The following is an 18,924-nucleotide window of genomic DNA, read 5'->3' on the forward strand; positions in this document are numbered from 1 at the left end:
ATCCCTCCCCCAATCCCGCGGAACATCAGTGTAGACGATATCGTGATGCAGCATGATAGCAACTGAAATCATCTCTTGCGCATGAGTATAGAAATCGGTGCTTGAAAGGAACTGGCGTGTTGAGAACGTCATCCCCTGATCTCTTTCATCATCTTCTTCTTCTTCTCGTTTCTGTAGAGATGGGTGTATATGTTCGGTGTTGGGATATAAAACGGGCATGTTTGTAAAGTATACCCGTGGACACTGATAAAATTTCTTAAGTTCTTGTGAGTTCTCTGCATGTGATCTGGAGGACACTTAGAAAGTGTTGGAAATGTCAACAAGTTTGAATTCGGAATGTACCTAATATCAAGGTTGGGATCACATGATATAAATCACCATGACATCTTTGGTATCAAGCTATGATATACTTACTCATCGATCCATAGTATGGATCAAGCCAAAGTAAAAATGCCGAGACAAGCATGCATAATAATAGTAATGATAATAGTCCACCTCACTAACTTAGCTATATAACGAGACCTAAAGTTCTCTACAAAGTGAATGGTTAAGAATGAAACAAAATCGATCATCCCGTCGTCGTATCCATGGAATCATTTTTCAAGGCCTCCAATCGAGCATTTTTTCGCTCCGTCTTGAAATCTTCAATTTGCTTTTTCAAGTCCGTATCTAGAAACCGGAGATTAGATATTCAGCTCTTACATGTGAAGAGGGAAGCAAAGGGCTCACTTGGTATGACATCTTCAATTTGCAATGGAGCTCGATTAAAAGGGTCATTCGGGTCACTCAACAGGTGGGAGCGGATCGTGGCACGATCGATTGTGACCTTCGAGCTGGGTAGGATAACTGGATCTTCCATCAGGGTGTAGATAAGCGGATCTTCGTAGAATTAGTACCTCATCTTTCGCATTTCGCTTTGGAGACATACCAAGAAATTCGTCAGGAATCTCTCCCAGATCTTCTTCCGCCTGTTCATCCGCCTCCTTAGCATTCTTGACCCGTTTCTGCAGCTCCATCCACCTGGCCAGCTCCTCATCTGACTTCAATGCCCACTTGCGAAGAATCTCGGCAGCTTTCTCAAAATTCTGCGGCTTGTACGAACGGCCATCACGAGCCACTGCATATACAAAGTTTTCTTTGTTCATCAAATTCAGATACACGTCCACAATCTCACTGAGGAGCGCCCGAGGATTAAAGCCGTATTCTTGGAGATTGGTCACCCGCAAACTCGAGCTCCTGGGCCCTACCATGGCGTCGAGGTTGTAGTCTAACATGTCTGCTAACCGTTGCACGATCTCAGGCATGGTGAATGAATCTGCCAGTGCCTCTGTGAATAATTTGAGCATGGAAACCGTTTCATTGGTCAATTGCATATAAGACTTAGCTCGGCTTTGAGCTGCAGACAGAGCCTCTTCCTTTTCTTGCCGCACTGCTTGTTCCATGGTATTTCCTTCGCGATTCAGTAGCTCTTGCGTGTCGTGGATTGTTAAAAACGCCGTAAAAGATTCGTCAAGAACAAAAGTAACATCATTGAGAAGAAGATTGACAAATCGCACGAAGAAATCAAGATTCTGCTTTGCTTGATTCGAGAGCTGAGTCCTGTAAGCTGGATTACTCCAGATACATTTGATGATTTGGAAAATCTCGTAACGAATATTGAACTTGTCGAAGAATTGTGTATGAGTACCCGTGTGTTCAGCTTCGATATAGAATTTCATAACAGCGTGAAGGAGATTCTGGTTTGCAAAGGGCATTGAGTTGAGCAAATCCACGAGTATCCCTCTAGCTCCGCCGGGACGAGGCCAGGTTCCTCGAAAGAGTATAGAGACCAAACCAGCTTTAAGATAAGGATTTTTGATGTATTGTGAACTCTCAAGGAATGCAATGCACAGCATCACAAGCTCATCTCCCTGTGTCGCGGTGACGATTTGCGGCATAGCCCACATGATGAATTTGAAATTGCTAACAATATCATCAATAAAATATTCAGGAAGACACTTGAACACCTCTCGAGCCTCTTCCGGTAAAGGCAAGACGAGTTGTTGCTTAGGAAGGTCGATTGATGAAACAAGACGAAGGAGCCATACAACGACATATCTCATGAATTGCATGGAACGGGTCTGCCACAAGGTATCAAAAAGAACGCCTTGAAGACTGTATTTAAGAGCAAGACCAAGGTCAAGTCTGTCCTTGTACTTCTTTAAAGCATCCTCGAAAGTCCGTAATTGGGCCGGATTATGTATCCATTTATGTCGCTCGAGCTCAAACTTGTTAATGGTCGACTCCATATGGCGAAGGTCTTTTTCTAATTGGTCTAGCTTGGAAGTTAGCGATTCGCTGCCGTAGTGATGCGCTGCTACAGTCAGGAAAAAGACTTCGGAAATGAAATTGGATGTGCCGTCCACTTTTCGGGAGTAAAATTCGTCTGATGCATGCTGGTCTGCATTGATCTTGGTTTCGTCACGCAACTGCACGCGAGGGTTTCGATGAAGATAGTGCGCGTCTATGCGATCAATCTGTTTTGATTAGAATGCGTAATGTACCCAAATTTGCATAAGAGTCAAATACCTTTGTAAATGCCGCATCCATGAACGGTTCACAAAGCTGGTCCAGAGTCGTGGTGACATTGAACATGAAGCCATCAGACGACACAGTCCTGGGATCAACCTGCATCGCTCTCCTTTTGTGGTTGAGGTTGATGGCAGTCGCAAACCAGTCAAGTACCTTCTCTCTCGCCTCCCTGGAAGCGCGAATCAAATAATTGATGATATCAAGAAGATCAGAGCTAAGTAGTTGCTGTGTCATTCGTAGCGACCTCTGCGAGTTCAAAATAAAGCTCTGATCTCGAGTTTTGGGACTGGAGAAATATGTCATAGTCACCGGGGCTTGAAGCGGGGATAGACGAAACCAAGGACCAAGCATCGTTCTCAGCTCATACGATGCAGCATCTGTGGAAATGAGGAACCGCGGAGACTCTGTGATAGCAGAACCGATAACGGGGTGATGAACGAGGTTTCGTAGAGCCTATGAAATATTTAACAACGCGCAAAAAATAGCTCGCAAGGAATACCAACAGTCACATAGGGTTTGTAGTCATCATTCATAGACTTCATGGCTAACTCCTGACTCATTTGCTCCACCGTGGTGATGATTGTTGATTTCAAATCATCTTGTTCTTCAAATTGCTTCACAACTTCCGATAGGAAGTCAATATCTATGCCTCGGTCATCTTCCGCATCGAGAAGAAGATGTAGGATCAATGGTGAGCGGGTAGTCGGTGTTTGCCTGCAAAATACATATACTATCAGCTTTTAATTTGCTCGCACTAAGCGCAAGGATTAGAAGAGACCAACCCAAACATATCCGGCATAGTGATTGCAAAAATAGAGTAACTTATGCAAAGGCGTCTAGCCTCACTGACCACGGCGAATCTAGGGTCATCATCTGATGTCTTGCGAAATCCTTTGATCAGTCGTCGCACACGCTTCCAGCAAGGCAAGAGGTAATCCAAAGGAGAGATTCCGCGGCCTGTGTTCGACGCAGCTTCCAGAATCGCCTGATCCAAGACACTAGTAGATATCCTGGTTTCCAACCCCTCATCTTTCAGCTCAGCGAGAACTCCAGGTACGAACGTCAACTTGTGACCGTGCACATCCCTCTGTTGGGTCTCATCGAGAGTGATACAAAACAGCGCTCGTAGTGTCCTATCCTCAAATGTCTCGATGGACTCCTCCTGCTTGGGAGCTGTCCGCCTCGGTGGCGCGGGCGACGGTGATGGTGACGGCACATTGCTTGTGGCGGACGAGACTGGGGTTATCTTTATTCTCTTTCCTTTCTCAGGCGCTCCCACGCTGTCGTTCTGGCCTTGACCTTGTTGTTTTGATATCTCAGTAGCACCGCGTTGTAATGATTCAGATTGCGGTGAACTTGATGGTGGTGGCTGTGGGGAACTGCTTGCAGGAGACTCTGGAGTTGATGAAGCCGATGAAGCTAATTTGGCTAACCTCTTATTGCGAATCTAGAAGATTGCAATTATCATTAGGAGATGTATCATCCATGGTTTAGTCTGGCCGAACTTACTTTATCGGCATCTGAGAGCGGTTCGGACATCTTCGAATCAGCAACCTCTCAGTCTGGCGCTTGTCTCTTTATCTTTCTTTCGCTCCTTAAAATGAATGACAAGTGATACACAGAATAAAAAGGAAGGTAAGAAAACACCAAAATCCAAGCGAGTCTAAGTGAAAAAGCCAGAATGCGGAGGTGGTTTGCTGAGGTTGTTGTTGTTGTGCAGTTATGAAGAAATGACAGCATGGGAAAGTGCCCGCATTTTAGTAAGCTATCGCCGAGCGGTGGGTCAGTCTCCACATCTGATATTCTGATATTTTCGGCTTCAATTTTCAGCATGATATGTTAATATTTATCTTCTTGTGCATGTGAATCGTTCTATGCTTAGTTGGCTGACTGGCTCCCTCATTATGAATAATGACAGACCGTCTTCTTGTGCGAAATCATGCCTACCATGTCATCATGGTCGATAGAAAAGAATAGAAGCCGCTGATTAATTATACTTGCGTGGGTAGTAACTATCTACTGCTTCAACTGGCCAAGGTCAAATGCGTGATGACGGCTAGATACATCATAAAACACATGCTCATTGAGGTACAAGGATACAATACAAAACCAGAATGTCCATAATACTCCCAAACCATGAGTCGTTCTATATAAGAGGAAGAAGGGGAAGAAGAGGGAGGAGAAGGGAGATACAAGAGGGAAAAGAAATGAGAAGCAGTAGAAGCAGGTAATAAAACGAGAAAAAGATGAAGATGATTCATGACAAGTGGAAACTGGAGACGACGAAATAAGTGTTCAATGTCGACGGCCTCGTAGACCCTCTAATCGTCGACAACTCTTTAGTTCCATTGCTCTAGCCTCTTTTATCTTCTCAACATCGGGAAAGAACCAGCCCTGAGCTTCTTGAATCCGACGATCTTTTTCCTGTACTTCATTCTCACATTCGTAGCGGAGACCGTTGACAAATTCCCCTTCCACGCGTGCGTCCAGTTGGCTGAATTTCCTGTTGCTAAAGTCATCGACATCGAGCGGATTGACGTAATAATCTATGTTATACTTGGGCGTTGTACGGTGCATGGTATGAGGCGAAATAGGCGCATCAAAACGAAATGAAGGGCCGGCGGGAACCGTCGGGTTGCCCGAAAATAGGGAGGAGACGAGTGGGAAAAGGAACAAAGCTATGAGGGGGAGAAGCTGTGTGAATGAAGCCCAGCTGAATGGTTCTCGTTGTTGTGTTTGACCATTAGCTTCACGAGGTCTTCTGCGAGGGCGTGCACCTCCAAACTGGTGAACTCTGAATCCGGGACCGCCACCCATATTGAAGACAAATTGAGGACCTCCTATCATTGTTATATTAGCTCATGGAACAATAGAAAACAGAAATCCCTCATCTTGGATCTTACCAAAAGGACTGAAACCACCGCCCATAGGACCAAATCCGCCGCCGCCGAAGAACCGATTGAAGAGTTCTTCAGGAGATATTTCTCCCTCAAACGCAGAGTCACCACCAAACTGACTGCGTGGGAACCCACCACCACCACCGAACCCGCTAAAGGGAGACCCTGCACCTGAAGGTCCAGCGCTAGCTCCAGCTCCAGATGCTGAGAATCTGTTATCCGGGTCACCGCCGAATTTATCGTACCTCGACTTTTTATCGGAATCCGACAGTATCTGGAAAGCGCGGGACACCACTGTATATGCAGAGAAGATGAGTCAATAAAAACCTCTGTATTGCTTTTCGCCTTTCCGCTCAAAAGAACAACATACTCTTGAACGCCTCGTCGGCCCCTTCATATCCATTCTTATCCGGGTGCGTAAGCAAACTCAACTTGCGATAAGCCTTCTTAATTTCGCCATCAGTTGCGGTTTTCTCAATAGCCAGGATCTCATAGAACGCGGTCGGCGAGCATTTCCGAACTCGTATCACAGCGGCTTTCTGTTCGGGCGTGTATTTGCGATCCTGATTCCCCTGATTGTGATCGCGCGACCTGGCTGATCCACTGGAGCCTGCGTCGGTTCCAGATGCTGTTGCGGAAGGCATTTTCCTCCTTTCTTCCTTGAGCCTCGATTGATTGCGTAATTCGAGATGCGAGCCGGTCGAGCCTTGGTGGTTTTATCTCAGACTGGTCGCAAGAACACAGGCGGGGACAACGAAGACGAAGTTCTATAAGATCGGAAATGGCCCCACTCAAAAAAAAACCAACAACAATCTCATGGATAAGATAATACGGAGGACAAACGAGAGAAGAATCAATAAAAAACCCAGGTGCTGGGTGATGGATGGCCAGGCCAGGATTTTTTGTTGATCTAGATCCGGGGAGAGACGTGGTCTTGGTTGGAGAAATAATATGGGCGGGCGAACTCGCCGCTTAGTCCGTAAGTGGTAGTGCCACTTCCGGCCGTGCTTTTGCTTGGACTTTGGAGCTTCCGCGGTGCAACTCTTCAATGCGATAATTACTTTTGCGATTCCTCCAAGCAACAGATATCCGAATACTCTCAGTATATTGGAACGCTATTTATAAAGATATTGTCAGGGCAATGTCAAATTCAGACTCCACAGAACAGACTAAGAAGTCTGTGTACCAGAATGTTCGGGCATGGGGAGGTGCGCCATACAATATGCCTTTTACACTTCCTTTTTTATGTCTATTGCCGTTTGGCTTTCTACTGTCCATATTTACTTTGCTCTTCATGGCAAGATGGGAGAGAAATCCACAATTGACTAACTTCCTATCCACAGAAAATCCTTTACCACCCACGCTGCTGGCCACGCTTATCACCGCGCAACACATGCGTCCATTCCAATTTTTCCCAATGACCTTTGTCCCAGTGCTCCTCTTCACCTCGTACTCGAATCTAAACGGCTTCAAGAAAGACAGCGCGGGTATTAGCGCTGCCTGGTCTGGTCTCTACCTTGTCCTTGCTAGCCGGCGCAAGCAGGCCTTTATGAAGAAGTGGAGTGCTCGGGGTATCATTCGAGGGACGACGATGGGTTTATGTCTTGTTAATATGGTTGCTGGAGGTTTAACGTATACCCTGGGCAAGAATGAAGAAGACGAAGCCTAGAAGATGGGGCTTTTGCATATACGCATGTAATATAAGGATGCTAATGGTATTAGTATTTAGTCGGCGTTTTGGTTGGAAGGGAATGAGAATGGTGTCAGTCTGAAAAGGGAGAGAGAGACTCATCATGTACAATTTAGATGCGGTTTATCTACTCGGCATGTCCATGAATGCTCTGTATGTACGGAGTACTGTTGGTCGTTATTCATAATCACCATCACTCAACTCTCGTGATACAGGTCCTGCGATATGATATAGGAACCGACAGCAGCCGGGACCAGAGAATGAAGCAGCTTATCATCCTTGCTCTGAGCGGCGGTTCGTGCTCTCGTCGAGCTTACGGGAGTTTTATCAACTTTGTGTCCTTGAACCAATTCGATGCGCTCGGCCCATTCACGTTTGCCACCTTCTTGCTCTCGGCCGCCCTGGGCGAGGTTTCGTAAGTAGTCTTCCTGCTCTTTACGATCGCCCCATTCATCGTCAGGTCGCGTGGTGACTCTCAGTCTATGCCGGGAAAGAAACGGCTCTAATGGCTGTAAAGTATGGGCAGGCGGATAGTATTTCGGATTGAAGATACGAATCAAAGTATCGTAGCCCGTCAGGTGGATTTGTTCCAGGCCCTTTGGGTATTCCTCAGAAAGCTCTATTGCGGCTGCTTTATCTACAAAATACGGCTTTTTGGTCACACCAATGTCAATGTGGGGTATATCGGCCGAGGGCAGCGAAGGTAGTGACGATTGAAGGTGGATGCGCAATTCTTGTGCGAATAGGCTCATCATCAGCAGCCGATCCTCGAAGGACGCGGGTTTGGCTGGTTTGTCGGCATTCTGGGTAGCCAGCAGCAAAAGCAATCTTGATGAACGCGGGGATTCTTCGAGAGCGGATGAAGCGATGTCTAAGTGCGCTGCTGATGGGGGGTTGAATGAGGAGTCTAGAACAAAGAGTGATCGGGCGTTGTGAGTTGATAGTGGTACTGATGTTGGGTCGGCCGGGACACGATCCAGAATCTCAAAGGTTCTGGGCGACGCAATGAATTCTTTGAGCGAGGAGGAGTAGCGCGAGCGGAGGACATGGAATGAGTTATTGGCCATGGTGGTGGAAATACTGAAGTCACTCGGGGGGGTGGTTGTCGCAATGCTCAACTCAGTCCAGACGATGACGGGGATGCACTTTTCTTGCCCCACCTGGGCAGCAAGTTGAGCCACACGTGGCTGCTGCTCTGCCATTGGCCAATTGCTGTGGCGCGCAACGGCTGACGGTTGACTGCATGTCAGGGCCAAAAATGCTACCATGCCAAGTTACCACACCGGTGGCAAGGGTCCAAAAACAGGCCGTGAAACAAATTGCATCTCCTGAAAATGAAATTAACGAAGCATTCATAACACGTAGTACTAAACAATGATGATGCCGGCTGTTAGGTATAGATTAGGCCCCCCGTCCTCATCACTGTCTGGCTTGGACATTGGTCTCGAAGGGTCTGGCATTTGCAGATCGCTGGCCTCTGTGTCCCGGGCAAATCTAAGATCCCGGGCCTGGCAAAGTATGTCCTTTTGTAGAACGGAGTGCTCCGTACAGAGACTCTGGCGAAGGACTCCGTGCGAGGGCGAGGAGGCACAGAAGTGACAGTACCAGGTGGGACCGATGGCTTGTCTCGGGCGTTGCGCTAGTTGATGCTACAGCGAGGCCGTCTCACTCTCGGATGCCGAGTGAGCAGAAGCCGATCACGAAAGACCAGGTGGGCTGGAAATATATTAATTAACACGGAGCGCAAAGTCGAGCAGGAAAGGGGGTCCATGGGTAGGGGAGACACCTGTCTATTAGTATTGGGATTGCACGGAGGACCTTGGGATGGTGCATAATCCCAGCCATATTACCATAGCATGCATTGTGCTCCCACTCACGGCCCTGTGTAATCTCGCCTGCAGCGGATTAATCTATATAGCACGAATGGGAAATTCAGCCACGCTGAGTCAGTGCTGGCCTGAGGTTAGCCAGGCACGCCCTGGCCTCGCCCGGGCCAATCAGAGGCGCCGTTTCGGCCAGCCCGCAAATTAAGGGAGCTTATTCAATACTGCCCAGCAGGAAGGACCCCACCTGCCTATGCCAAACCCTAAAAGAATTAATATCCACCGCTTCCGCCTCTCTCGCGCGCGCTCTCTCTCTCTCTCTTATCAACTCTGTTCGTTCTCTCACACTCACTCTCTCTCTGGGTAGAGCCTCTTTCGTTCTTTCATCTGCTGCTCTTTCATTCCTTCAAGAGCCTCTTACCGCGAATTGACTTCGCATTCTTTCGTTTGATTCCACCCATCTACATCTGTTGAGACAGCTCTCTCGTCGACGAGTTCGAAGCCTTTCTTTAAAAGACCTCCCAAACAAACAGACAAAAGAAACGAACAAACAAAAGACAGCAATCAATCCGCCATGTTCTTCACAAAGTTTTCCCTTGCTGCCGTTGCCGCTTTGGCTGCCGTGAGCGAGGCTCGCCATGAATACGGCCTCTTGCATCCCAAGCGTTCTTTGAGCACTGGCTACCCTCAGCCCTCTACCGTCACCGTCTACCCCGTTCCTCCTCTCAGCACTGCTCCTGCGTCTGCTGAAAGCTCTGGCTCTGCCTCTTCCTCTGCAACTGACCTGACCCTGACCTACACCCTTGGAACTGGAACATCCACCTCCGTTGTTACCACCACTATCCACCACACTTCGACCGACATCACTTACGTGACTGCAGTATGTTCAGTATCCGTAGAAGAGACAAAGAAACAACGTGGCTGACTGGATTTTATAGACTGCCAGTGGCAACGATGAGGGAAGCCAGCCCACATCGACCGTCTCTGATTTCTCTACCTCCACTGCAACAGTCACTGTCGTGGCTGCTAGCTCCTCAAGTGAGGCGTGCAGTGGCGTAACTGTCACTGTCACCGAGAAGGAAACCGTCACAGTGGTAAGTTTGGAGTAGTCATGTATTTTCCCTCGCTTTAAAATGGATGTTTTTTTTTTCTCATCGTTTGCGATTTAGACTGCCCTCGCCGAATCCACAAGCGGAATCAAGACTGCCGTTGTCTCTTCTGCTACGGCAACCGAGGCCGCTTCCACTGGAAGCGAGACTGCCACCGTTGCCCCAACGGAGACCTCCTCTTACAAGTACCCTCCATCCCCAAGCGGCCAACTCAGCGGCAGCTCTTCTGTTGCTCCCTACCCAAGCACTGAGGTTTCTCAGCCGACCTCCTCGGGATTCTTGACCAGCTTTAAGCCAGTGCCCACCGGCCGTCCTGTCCCCACTGGCTACTACTAGATTTGAACCGTGATGCTATTCTGATATTCATTCACTATTCCTTTGCATCAGTCTCAGTCTTCAAGCGAATCCTAGCGTTATGACAACCGTCCAGCTGCGTCGCGACATGTGTACATATGTTTTGTGTGTGCATATGTGATCTTTTACTATTTTCGTTCCGCCGTCTTCCTCTCTATGCAAAGTGCAGCATCATTATTCAATTTTACGTCTGTCCCCGATATTTTGGTTATGGCAGAAAAATGCAGCATTTGGCGGTGGCCCTTTTCAATTTTTTAATCATATTTTCTTTCTCTTTATCCATTTTCTCCCTTCATCTAACTGCTAGTCAGTCTAGCCAGTGAGGGAAGTTCTATTCTCCGGGAATATATTTCTTTTTTTTCACCTCAACCTGATCAACTTCATCAACAGCTAGCTCAGTATGTTCAAACGTTTCAGATGAGCCTGGAATTGATGCACTGGAATAGGACCAAGCACATAGATGGAGTATTTGATATTTGATATTTGGTTTTCCTGTAAAATAGTCATTTCAACATGTTCATTCAAAACTAACGTTGTTGTTTTTTTAAGTACTCTAAATCATCAGTAATTATACATGCCTTGACGTCTATACACGTCGACTTATAGATGAGGTAAAATCCCCAATAACCCTAGCCCGTCTAGCCTGCCATTCCAGCCAAGTTAAACCCTGGAGAAGACAGTCGGCCAGATCGTCCATTTTCTCAATTCTGTCCTGGTTTTTGTCCGATCCGTCCTTTGTCCTCTTCTTTCCATTAGAACCATTCCAGCGTGCAAGATAGGCATCAACCACTTTCTGCGTAGTAGCTGTATTAACGTCAAACCCCCAGGATGATAATGCCGATATTCTTGAGTCAGCCTCCTGCTTTGATCGCGACGTAGAAGATGACGACATCAGCAATTCCCCGATAATATCCATCTTCAACTTCTTCACGCTCTTGGCGTTCTTCTGAACTGTCTCGTCTCTACTATCGTTGTCGTTGTCCCAAAACTGCATCACCCTCGCCGGACTAATGCCATACACTTGTAGCCCATCAGCATCCGCGTAGCACTCTATTTCCCGCATCGTCCTCAACACAGCGTGCACCATACCCTCAAACACGCCTACACGCAAACTCCATTCTAGAACCGCTCTTTGGCCGCCGGAGCGGAATCGTTGTCTTTCGATTAGTATGTGTGTAGGTTTGTATGCCTTGAGCAAAGCGGAGAGGAGAATGAAGGCGCTGAGGGAGAGGCTTTCAGGGTCGAAATTGATTTTTCCTTCTACTGTTTCAATTCCTTTGGGGATATTGCTCTTCTCATCAGTGCTTTTTTGTGTCTGTGTTGTGCTAAACGTGCGGAATGCTGCTGCTGGGAGAATGAATTGTAATGGCTCTTCCTCTTCTGACTCGGGGTCTTTACTTATTTTCCCTTGTTGATGCCGTCGAGTCAATTCCTGTACTCCGATGCGATGCCACGCATTCAGCATCACCGATCCTGGCTGACCCAAAGAAGAAGAAGAAGAAGAAGAAGAAGAAGAAGAAGCTGACAGCCCATCCCTAACAACCAAATGCGCAACCGCAAGATTCTGAATCCCCATGTCAATACTCAAAACACTCAATTCCTTTTTCCCAGCATCGCCATGTTGTGGATCATGACGCAGAAAAACACTCATACTAACATCCTCCCCAATCCTCTTGCGCAAAACATCTTTGCGACCCGAGCTCGGAATGCCGGTTGCGCGCGCAAGGGCTTTGAGCTGAGTCGCTTTGAGGGTGGTGAGGTATTGGTCTAGTGTGGCTGTGGCTGCGGCTACTTTTGAGAGTGTGGATGAGGTGAAACGCATTGAATCTTCGCTTTTGTTTGGTTCTTGGATGTGTGATTTGGTTAGTTGGTGAAAGCTTGTTTGAGGTGATGGGATGGATGTACGGATAGAGTTGAAGTGGGTCGGAGATTCTAGCCCTAACTCAATAAACATTAGCCTTGGCCGCCTTATTTCTTCCAACACTCCTGCCTGCTCTCTGCTGTTTCATCTGCCCTATATACAAATATACATTAAAATACTTGCAATGTATCTACTTTCTACTTTCACGCCACTCTCTCAGCCAACCAATCAACCAGCGGGTCTCTCTCAAACGTCGCCATTGTCTTCGTCCCGAGAGAAACGCGGACATCCCACGGCGCTTTACGAACAGCCGCCGAGGATTCCAATCTTGTCTCTGGCATCACAACACACGTTCCATCAGCGACGCCAAAGTTGAACTCAAAATTTTCAACCTCGCCCAGCCCAGGCCCAAAGTCCAATGAGTTGATCATCAAATCACGCCAGCTAGTGACTACCATGACTCCATACCGCAGGTTCATGGAGCCATAGTCCGGCTGCCCAGTAAGAAAGGCCATCCAGCTTCGCAGAAACGCGTCGTCGATGGCTAGAATTCCAGCACGGGATTGGAAGGCTAGGTTGGCAATCTCTAGCAGACCTCTGGCGTCTATTCCTGACCCTTGTAGTGGGTGCAAGTCAATTGAGTTCTCGAGTGAGTCGAGAAGACCTGGCTGCTCATCGACGGGCAGTCGGAAGTACACTCGGGAGGGCATGACCGCATTGCCTAGGTAATGGTCTGGAAGCCCCGCGAGGCGCCTGCGAAAGTTAACCGCGAATGTCAAGTTGCGCGTTGGGGAGGAGACGTCAACGCCGCCCTTCCCACGGGTCCTTTCAACACAGACCCCCAGCACAGCGGTTAAAACATCGTTGGAAGAGAGGAATGTAGGCCATTTCGTCCTTGTCGTGCTGTCTTCTACTTTCTGGTTGTAGAGGTGGGTCAAGAGTGGCAGAAGCACGCTACACGCCTTTCGAAGGCGCTCCAGCCTTTCTGGCGAGAAGATGAAAGCCCGCATCAGAAGGTCAGCAGCGAGTAGCTGTTTTGAATCTTCTGTGTTAGCTTCGCTCTCTTTACTTTCGTATGCATAGCTCTGCCCGATCTCCCCCGAATGATCGATTTTCGGATGCCCCCCTTCGCCAGCCGTTGTCAGACGATTCCGCAAGGCGGCTTCTTCCTTGCCGTCTGTCGGGAGGAATACTGGACGTTCTGTCGCTGCCGCACGACAGCACTCAGCGAGCAGTTCGTGAACACGACCAGTGCCCGTCCCGTCAAAAACCGAGTGACTGAAAGCCATGGACAAGATCACCCCGTCCGCCACAACATTTGCCTGCATGCGCATGACCGGCCGTGGCTGTTCCGGAGGCAAGATGGGCGGAAGTGGGAAAAACTGACTGTCCAGACTAGCCACTGTGGCCCGGTCATCAGTTTTCACTGCATCGCTTCCCCGGACAAGCACTGGAGGCAGAATGACGCCGGCGAAATGCTTGATTGTCAACATGGGGATGGCCATCATCCCATCAGAGCTCTTTCCCGGCTGGATGCGCAGCTCGCCTGGTTTGGCACCATCGTGATCAGTTCGGGGCACTATCTCACCCGTAAGAAAGGGAAGACGAGCCATCAAAAGATTGATACCGGCCTGTAGACGCGACAGGCATTGTTCGTGGTCCGCAGTGCGAAAACACAGATTTTGCGGAATGTATACAGACAAAAGAGTGTGGTCTAATGAGCTGAGGGAGAAGGGGGTGAAGTCGGCCATTATCGAGAGTATGCAGCACAGAGGTAGGAAGTAGCATGCGCTTTTTAGACAGTAAATTGAGACGTGTAACTTGCCTTTATAGTTCAAGACGACCCACGAGTAGTGGGGGACTCTACCAGCTGAAAGACATTAAACCTTCTTTCACCTGTTCTGATTATGTTAACTGTGACATTTCCGGACGATTTGTATTTCATTTCCTCGCTCGTTGACCGGCAAATATCTTGATGTACCTACTTACCTACATAACCCTATACTCGACCCAGCCCGGTTATAATGAACTTCAGCCCTGTAAAGAATCGAAAGCTCGTGCGTGCGTGGCCTTCAAATGATATTTCTCAAGACAAAAGAGTAAAAAGAGTAAAAAGAGTAAGATCTATTTATAACTAAAATAGTGGAGTATCAATCAGTCTTATAATCTTACTGCTCCGTACTCTGTGGCCACCGATAAAATCCACTCCGTAAGCAAAAACCATGGCCTAAATCGATTCGTTCTAGTTAGCCTAGTTACTTAGGTATACTGTCAAAGACGACTAACTTGATGTTCCTAGCGATTTTTCGTACCTATTGATGATTTCATGGGTAGTTAATCTGTAATCTAGTAAGCAGTTTCGATGCCCAATTGATATATGCATCCGCTAAACTAACAAATAATATACAGAAAAAACTAGCTACATATGATATCTTCCAGCCCAGCCCAGCCCATCCCATCTTCTAATCGAAAATACCTATCAAACGCCAACCCAACCCAGCGCGACCAGATGCAGGAAAAGACCCCCACAAACGAACGCCGGAATCGACTCATGCATAACGATGCGCTAAAACAGATGACATATGCTAATATTTTAATAAGGGACTAGGCGCTGGGCTCATTGGTATAAACCAATGGCGCCCATACCCGCCAATGCAAAACTCCAATATGAGCGAGCTTGGTCGCAATAAAACCGAAATCCGAGGTCGGAGACTGAAGATACGCCTGTCTTCGTTGCGACTCGCATATTTCAAGCGGTGACATGGTGAGATATCTCTGCGCAATCTCACACGTAGCCTGCAGCAACTGTTGGTGCACGCAGTCGCGGACAAGCTGCAACTGAACCGAACTATGATTGGTGAATGATTTCTTCATCAACTCTTCAACTTGTTCTAGAATATCGTCCGAAACCTCATCGGCTTGGCCAATTGCGACGCATATCGTTCGAGCTATTTCCATCGCAATGCAAGAATCGTTTGGCAGACGAGTACCCAAATCAGACGTCTTCGTTTGTGGATTTTCACCGTCCTCTTCCATAAGGGCTGATATTCGCATAACGAAGGATGAATGCATGTTGGGACTATATGAGTATTTTGGACAGATCCCTTCAATCAATGACCCGAGGATGGACCAGCAAACGTAAACATCGATAATGTTCTGGACTTGTGACCGAAGCTGCCATAGGCGGCGTAAATCGAACGTGAAAGTTTCTGGAAACTTCACATGCTCGTCTGGGTCGGAACACAGAAGAAGCTCGCATAATCCATGAAGTAGAACTGATAATGGGAAAAATGATCGATTCGCACATTCCTTTGTCGGTTGGGACATTCTTTGTCGAACTGCCTGGTACCACGACTTCACTTTCTCAATCTTCAACTTGTCCGAGTTAATACGCCGAGAGAAATAATCCTGAAGGAAAGGAATTGTGCCCTCGATCAAAACAATACGAAATGAGCCTAATTGATGGTTTGCAACGTCCTGGGAGCGAAATGGGTCAAAAATGAGATCGAGGTAAAAAAAGAAAAAAAAGAAACTTGTACAGGATGCTCACCAGCTTCATCAATTCTAGAATGGTAAACAGTTTGCGCAGCCCACTGATCACTTTAGCTGCATCCGCGTGGGTAGATCCCGATCCAATTTCGGCTGCCATTTCATCGACGAGTTGATCTCTCATGGGAGCACAATGCGTCTTTAAAAGATTCGCCAACCAGTTCGAGAGACTAACAAGGTCAAGAACACCCTTGTGTACCTGCTGCATTAAGAGCGAAACATCTAAATTTTGGGAAACGCTGGCGTGATCTCGGTCGGGTACGAGCGTCATGAGAATTCCATGCAAAGTTTCAAACATGACAGGTAGTCGCGGCCGAAAAAGATTGTCGTCTTTCACCACCGTAACTATATCAGGCACATGGACCATTTCGATTTCACCGGCATCAGATCGGTTCATGTTGGCGTATGTGTATATCATAATCTCTATCGACAAGGCCTCCCAGTAGTCGTCAGCCATTATCCGTTTCTGTCTCCCCTTCTCGCCATCAAGGTCAGGCAGAAAATGTAATTCGGGTTCAAAATTGGCATCCATTCGAAGGTGAATGTTCTGCACAATGCGTTCTAGGTCGAGTTCGCTGAGCGTTTCTTTGGTGACCGGCGGCATCATATCGGCGTAGCGTAGTCTGTTGCTCTGACGAGAGTCCAACACAATACCTTTCGGAATGCGTGCAGCCATTACTCGTTGGGGGATTCGGCGTCTGACTGGGAGTGTTATGAGTCTCGGAGTTGGCGCATGTGGTTGCAATTTTGAGGGCTTTGGTATATTCCTGTTGGCGTCGAGCTTGACAGTAGTCGTCTCACGCTCAGGATCTTGACGAGGATCATTGCCGTCATGATCGATAGCACCCATCGATGATTTGTACCCATTCACACGATATTTGGGGCTTTCCTCTTGGTCATTGCGAGCCTCCGGCCGTGATTTTTTCGGCTTTTGAAGATCCATGGTTGGACAAGGCAGTGATGATTAAACGATTTGGGAAGAGCTTAAATGCCTGCAGGGGTATAAGTGCATAGAAGGGCAGAAGAACAAAGAGGAAGACTTGGGTAGTTCGTTTCGTACTATGTAGTATATCGCGGAGTCGCCGGGGAAGGGGAGAGTATACAATGTTGCCGCATGCAGAATGCAAGAGGAAGGAAGACAGGCGTTAAGATTCAAGAGCGCGCCATGTATAGCAGGAAGTGACGGCCCGCAGGCCCCGAGAACGATGCTTGAGGAACAGGACAGGTGGGAATGAAGCGGGTTGCGAGATGGTTGGACCGCGAACAGAAAGAGGGAGAGCGAGAGAAGAGGGAGGACGGAAAACAGGGGAGCTCCGATAACGTCACGGTTGGATTTTCGAAGTGGAGCAATGGGGATAGTATCCAAGAAGGCTAATATTGGCTGTTCGAGGCAAAAAGGAGGATGTGAAGCCCGAGGTTGAATGGACCAAGGGTCAAAAAATGAATTATTTAAAGAAGCTGCGGTTGGTCTTCTTCTACTGCGGAACAAGGAAGGAAGGAAGAAGGAACAAGCAACAAGGAACAAGGAACAAGGAAGGAGCGGTGCTGTCAGGGTCGCAGCTTCCTTCTTCAGACGCTTCCTTCCTTCCCATTTTACATGCGGGGGCCTTTCCTGCCGAGAGAACGTCGGCCTTTCTTTTTTAACTCTGCAAACCACGGTTTGTTTTCCGATTGACTCCAGGAAAGCATAAAATGTGCTGTTTGCTTCGCTGGCCCCTGTTTCGTGTTCGCGCTAGAAGACACAACAAAACCGGACTCGTTGAAGGGCTGTTGAGAAGTGAGGCTGGGCTCTGATCGACGCTTGCAGCTGGATCCGCTTTCAGCATTACTCATCTATCCATCTATCCATTCATTCCGTCCTGTCCTGTCCTGAGCGATCCTCGTGCGACGCCGAATCCACGGGAGGAACGAACGTACTGCCCTGCGAATTCGAGTCCGTACTCACACCGGACACCAGAAATCTCGGATGCTGGTTGTCATGAAGTCAGCAAAAGGGGCGGTTCACGGAAAGGATGGAGACGGCAACTAAAGTCTGGGTCGGTGGGACTGCCGGCGATAAGGTCTGGCTCTAAACCATCCGGATTCCAGAGACCTGGGTACGCATTGTATCCGCCGCCTTGCAACAGGTTGCATAGTTCGATTGCACGTCCAACAGCATATGCCCGCCCCTTCGCTTCTACGTGACAACAGAAATTTGGATGTGTGCGGAATGGATGTTGCAGCACCGCCCGTTGACGGTAAAATCGGTCCATTTTGTGTCGGTGAAGTTCTCGATGGGGTCGGTCATCCAGCGCCGCAAATAATTGACCAGAACCTAACGACTAGCCCATACAGATCATCACGGTGTGAACCTCGTGGCGTACGGCTCAGAGCTAACGTAAGTACTAGTTCAACACTGCTCCGCACGAATACGGCGCAGTTGACGAGTAGTTAACTCAAACCATGCATGCTGACAACGAGCACATCGAAATGAAAAATCATATGACCGTAACCAAGCACTACGGAGTACAGTACAGGATACTGACTTCAAGACATGGATTATCCACGGTGAGGCAGGCCTTGCAGATGGAGCGAGCAGCTGGCACGAAGTGTGAATTCAGTGGCCCCTGTGGCAAGTGAGGCGTCTTTTGCCGATGAATGCAATCGAGTTCACCTGGGTTTAGATACGATACGTCTTTCCAAGTAGTGTCACTACTACGACTGGCTTGAAGGCTGAAGCAAGGCAAGCCGCCTCGCGCCAATAGTCGCGGCCGCCAATGGCATTGGTAGGCCTTGCTGGCAATGTGAGCTCACCTGCTCCAGCTCTACTTTTAAACTAACGGTGTGCCAACTAACTATACCTTAAAGGATTTATAATTATTTGAACCGAACAAAGAGGCCACCCAAGAAAAAACAATACCAAAGTTTGCAGTTCAATGTCCGTCGTTACACAAAGGAACGACTTGCTATATGGGTACACCGACCAAAAGAAAATGGCCGAGATAGTCGTTACGGTTGCTTATTCCCCTAACGGAGTTCGTACCGACCGATCGGACAAGGATTGAAGGCACATTTCCCCGAATACTCCGTC

The 18,924-nt window shown here is 48.0% G+C and overlaps 7 protein-coding genes across 7 annotated transcripts; 2 read left to right on the plus strand and 5 right to left on the minus strand.

The window, feature by feature from the left end:
* Nucleotides 1–568: 568 nt before the first annotated feature.
* Nucleotides 569–4,110, minus strand: UA08_05659 (hypothetical protein; the record flags this gene model as incomplete). Its single annotated transcript, XM_020267954.1, has 7 exons — nucleotides 569–669; nucleotides 730–879; nucleotides 929–2,516; nucleotides 2,569–3,024; nucleotides 3,075–3,285; nucleotides 3,354–4,018; nucleotides 4,081–4,110. 7 exons carry the CDS (start codon nucleotides 4,108–4,110, stop codon nucleotides 569–571), a joined length of 3,201 nt encoding a protein of 1,066 aa, XP_020119305.1.
* A 756-nt stretch (nucleotides 4,111–4,866) lies between these two features.
* UA08_05660 (hypothetical protein) lies at nucleotides 4,867–6,112 on the minus strand (the record flags this gene model as incomplete). The annotated part of the gene is made up of 3 exons (XM_020267955.1): nucleotides 4,867–5,411; nucleotides 5,475–5,762; nucleotides 5,839–6,112. 3 exons carry the CDS (start codon nucleotides 6,110–6,112, stop codon nucleotides 4,867–4,869), a joined length of 1,107 nt encoding a protein of 368 aa, XP_020119306.1.
* A 497-nt stretch (nucleotides 6,113–6,609) lies between these two features.
* UA08_05661 (hypothetical protein) lies at nucleotides 6,610–7,137 on the plus strand (the record flags this gene model as incomplete). The annotated part of the gene is made up of 2 exons (XM_020267956.1): nucleotides 6,610–6,676; nucleotides 6,812–7,137. 2 exons carry the CDS (start codon nucleotides 6,610–6,612, stop codon nucleotides 7,135–7,137), a joined length of 393 nt encoding a protein of 130 aa, XP_020119303.1.
* A 218-nt stretch (nucleotides 7,138–7,355) lies between these two features.
* On the minus strand, nucleotides 7,356–8,225 carry UA08_05662 (hypothetical protein; the record flags this gene model as incomplete). The annotated part of the gene is made up of 1 exon (XM_020267957.1): nucleotides 7,356–8,225. The coding sequence occupies one exon, from the start codon at nucleotides 8,223–8,225 to the stop codon at nucleotides 7,356–7,358; it is 870 nt and encodes a 289-aa protein (XP_020119304.1).
* A 1,330-nt stretch (nucleotides 8,226–9,555) lies between these two features.
* Nucleotides 9,556–10,426, plus strand: UA08_05663 (hypothetical protein; the record flags this gene model as incomplete). The annotated part of the gene is made up of 3 exons (XM_020267958.1): nucleotides 9,556–9,861; nucleotides 9,920–10,075; nucleotides 10,151–10,426. 3 exons carry the CDS (start codon nucleotides 9,556–9,558, stop codon nucleotides 10,424–10,426), a joined length of 738 nt encoding a protein of 245 aa, XP_020119301.1.
* A 604-nt stretch (nucleotides 10,427–11,030) lies between these two features.
* On the minus strand, nucleotides 11,031–14,056 carry UA08_05664 (hypothetical protein; the record flags this gene model as incomplete). Its single annotated transcript, XM_020267959.1, has 2 exons — nucleotides 11,031–12,444; nucleotides 12,657–14,056. The coding sequence occupies 2 exons, from the start codon at nucleotides 14,054–14,056 to the stop codon at nucleotides 11,031–11,033; spliced, it is 2,814 nt and encodes a 937-aa protein (XP_020119302.1).
* Nucleotides 14,057–14,909: 853 nt separating this feature from the next.
* Nucleotides 14,910–16,797, minus strand: UA08_05665 (hypothetical protein; the record flags this gene model as incomplete). The annotated part of the gene is made up of 2 exons (XM_020267960.1): nucleotides 14,910–15,782; nucleotides 15,856–16,797. 2 exons carry the CDS (start codon nucleotides 16,795–16,797, stop codon nucleotides 14,910–14,912), a joined length of 1,815 nt encoding a protein of 604 aa, XP_020119116.1.
* Nucleotides 16,798–18,924: the final 2,127 nt, after the last annotated feature.

This window comes from Talaromyces atroroseus (assembly GCF_001907595.1).
Source record: "Talaromyces atroroseus strain IBT 11181 chromosome Unknown scaffold_7, whole genome shotgun sequence".
NCBI lineage: Eukaryota > Fungi > Ascomycota > Eurotiomycetes > Eurotiales > Trichocomaceae > Talaromyces > Talaromyces atroroseus.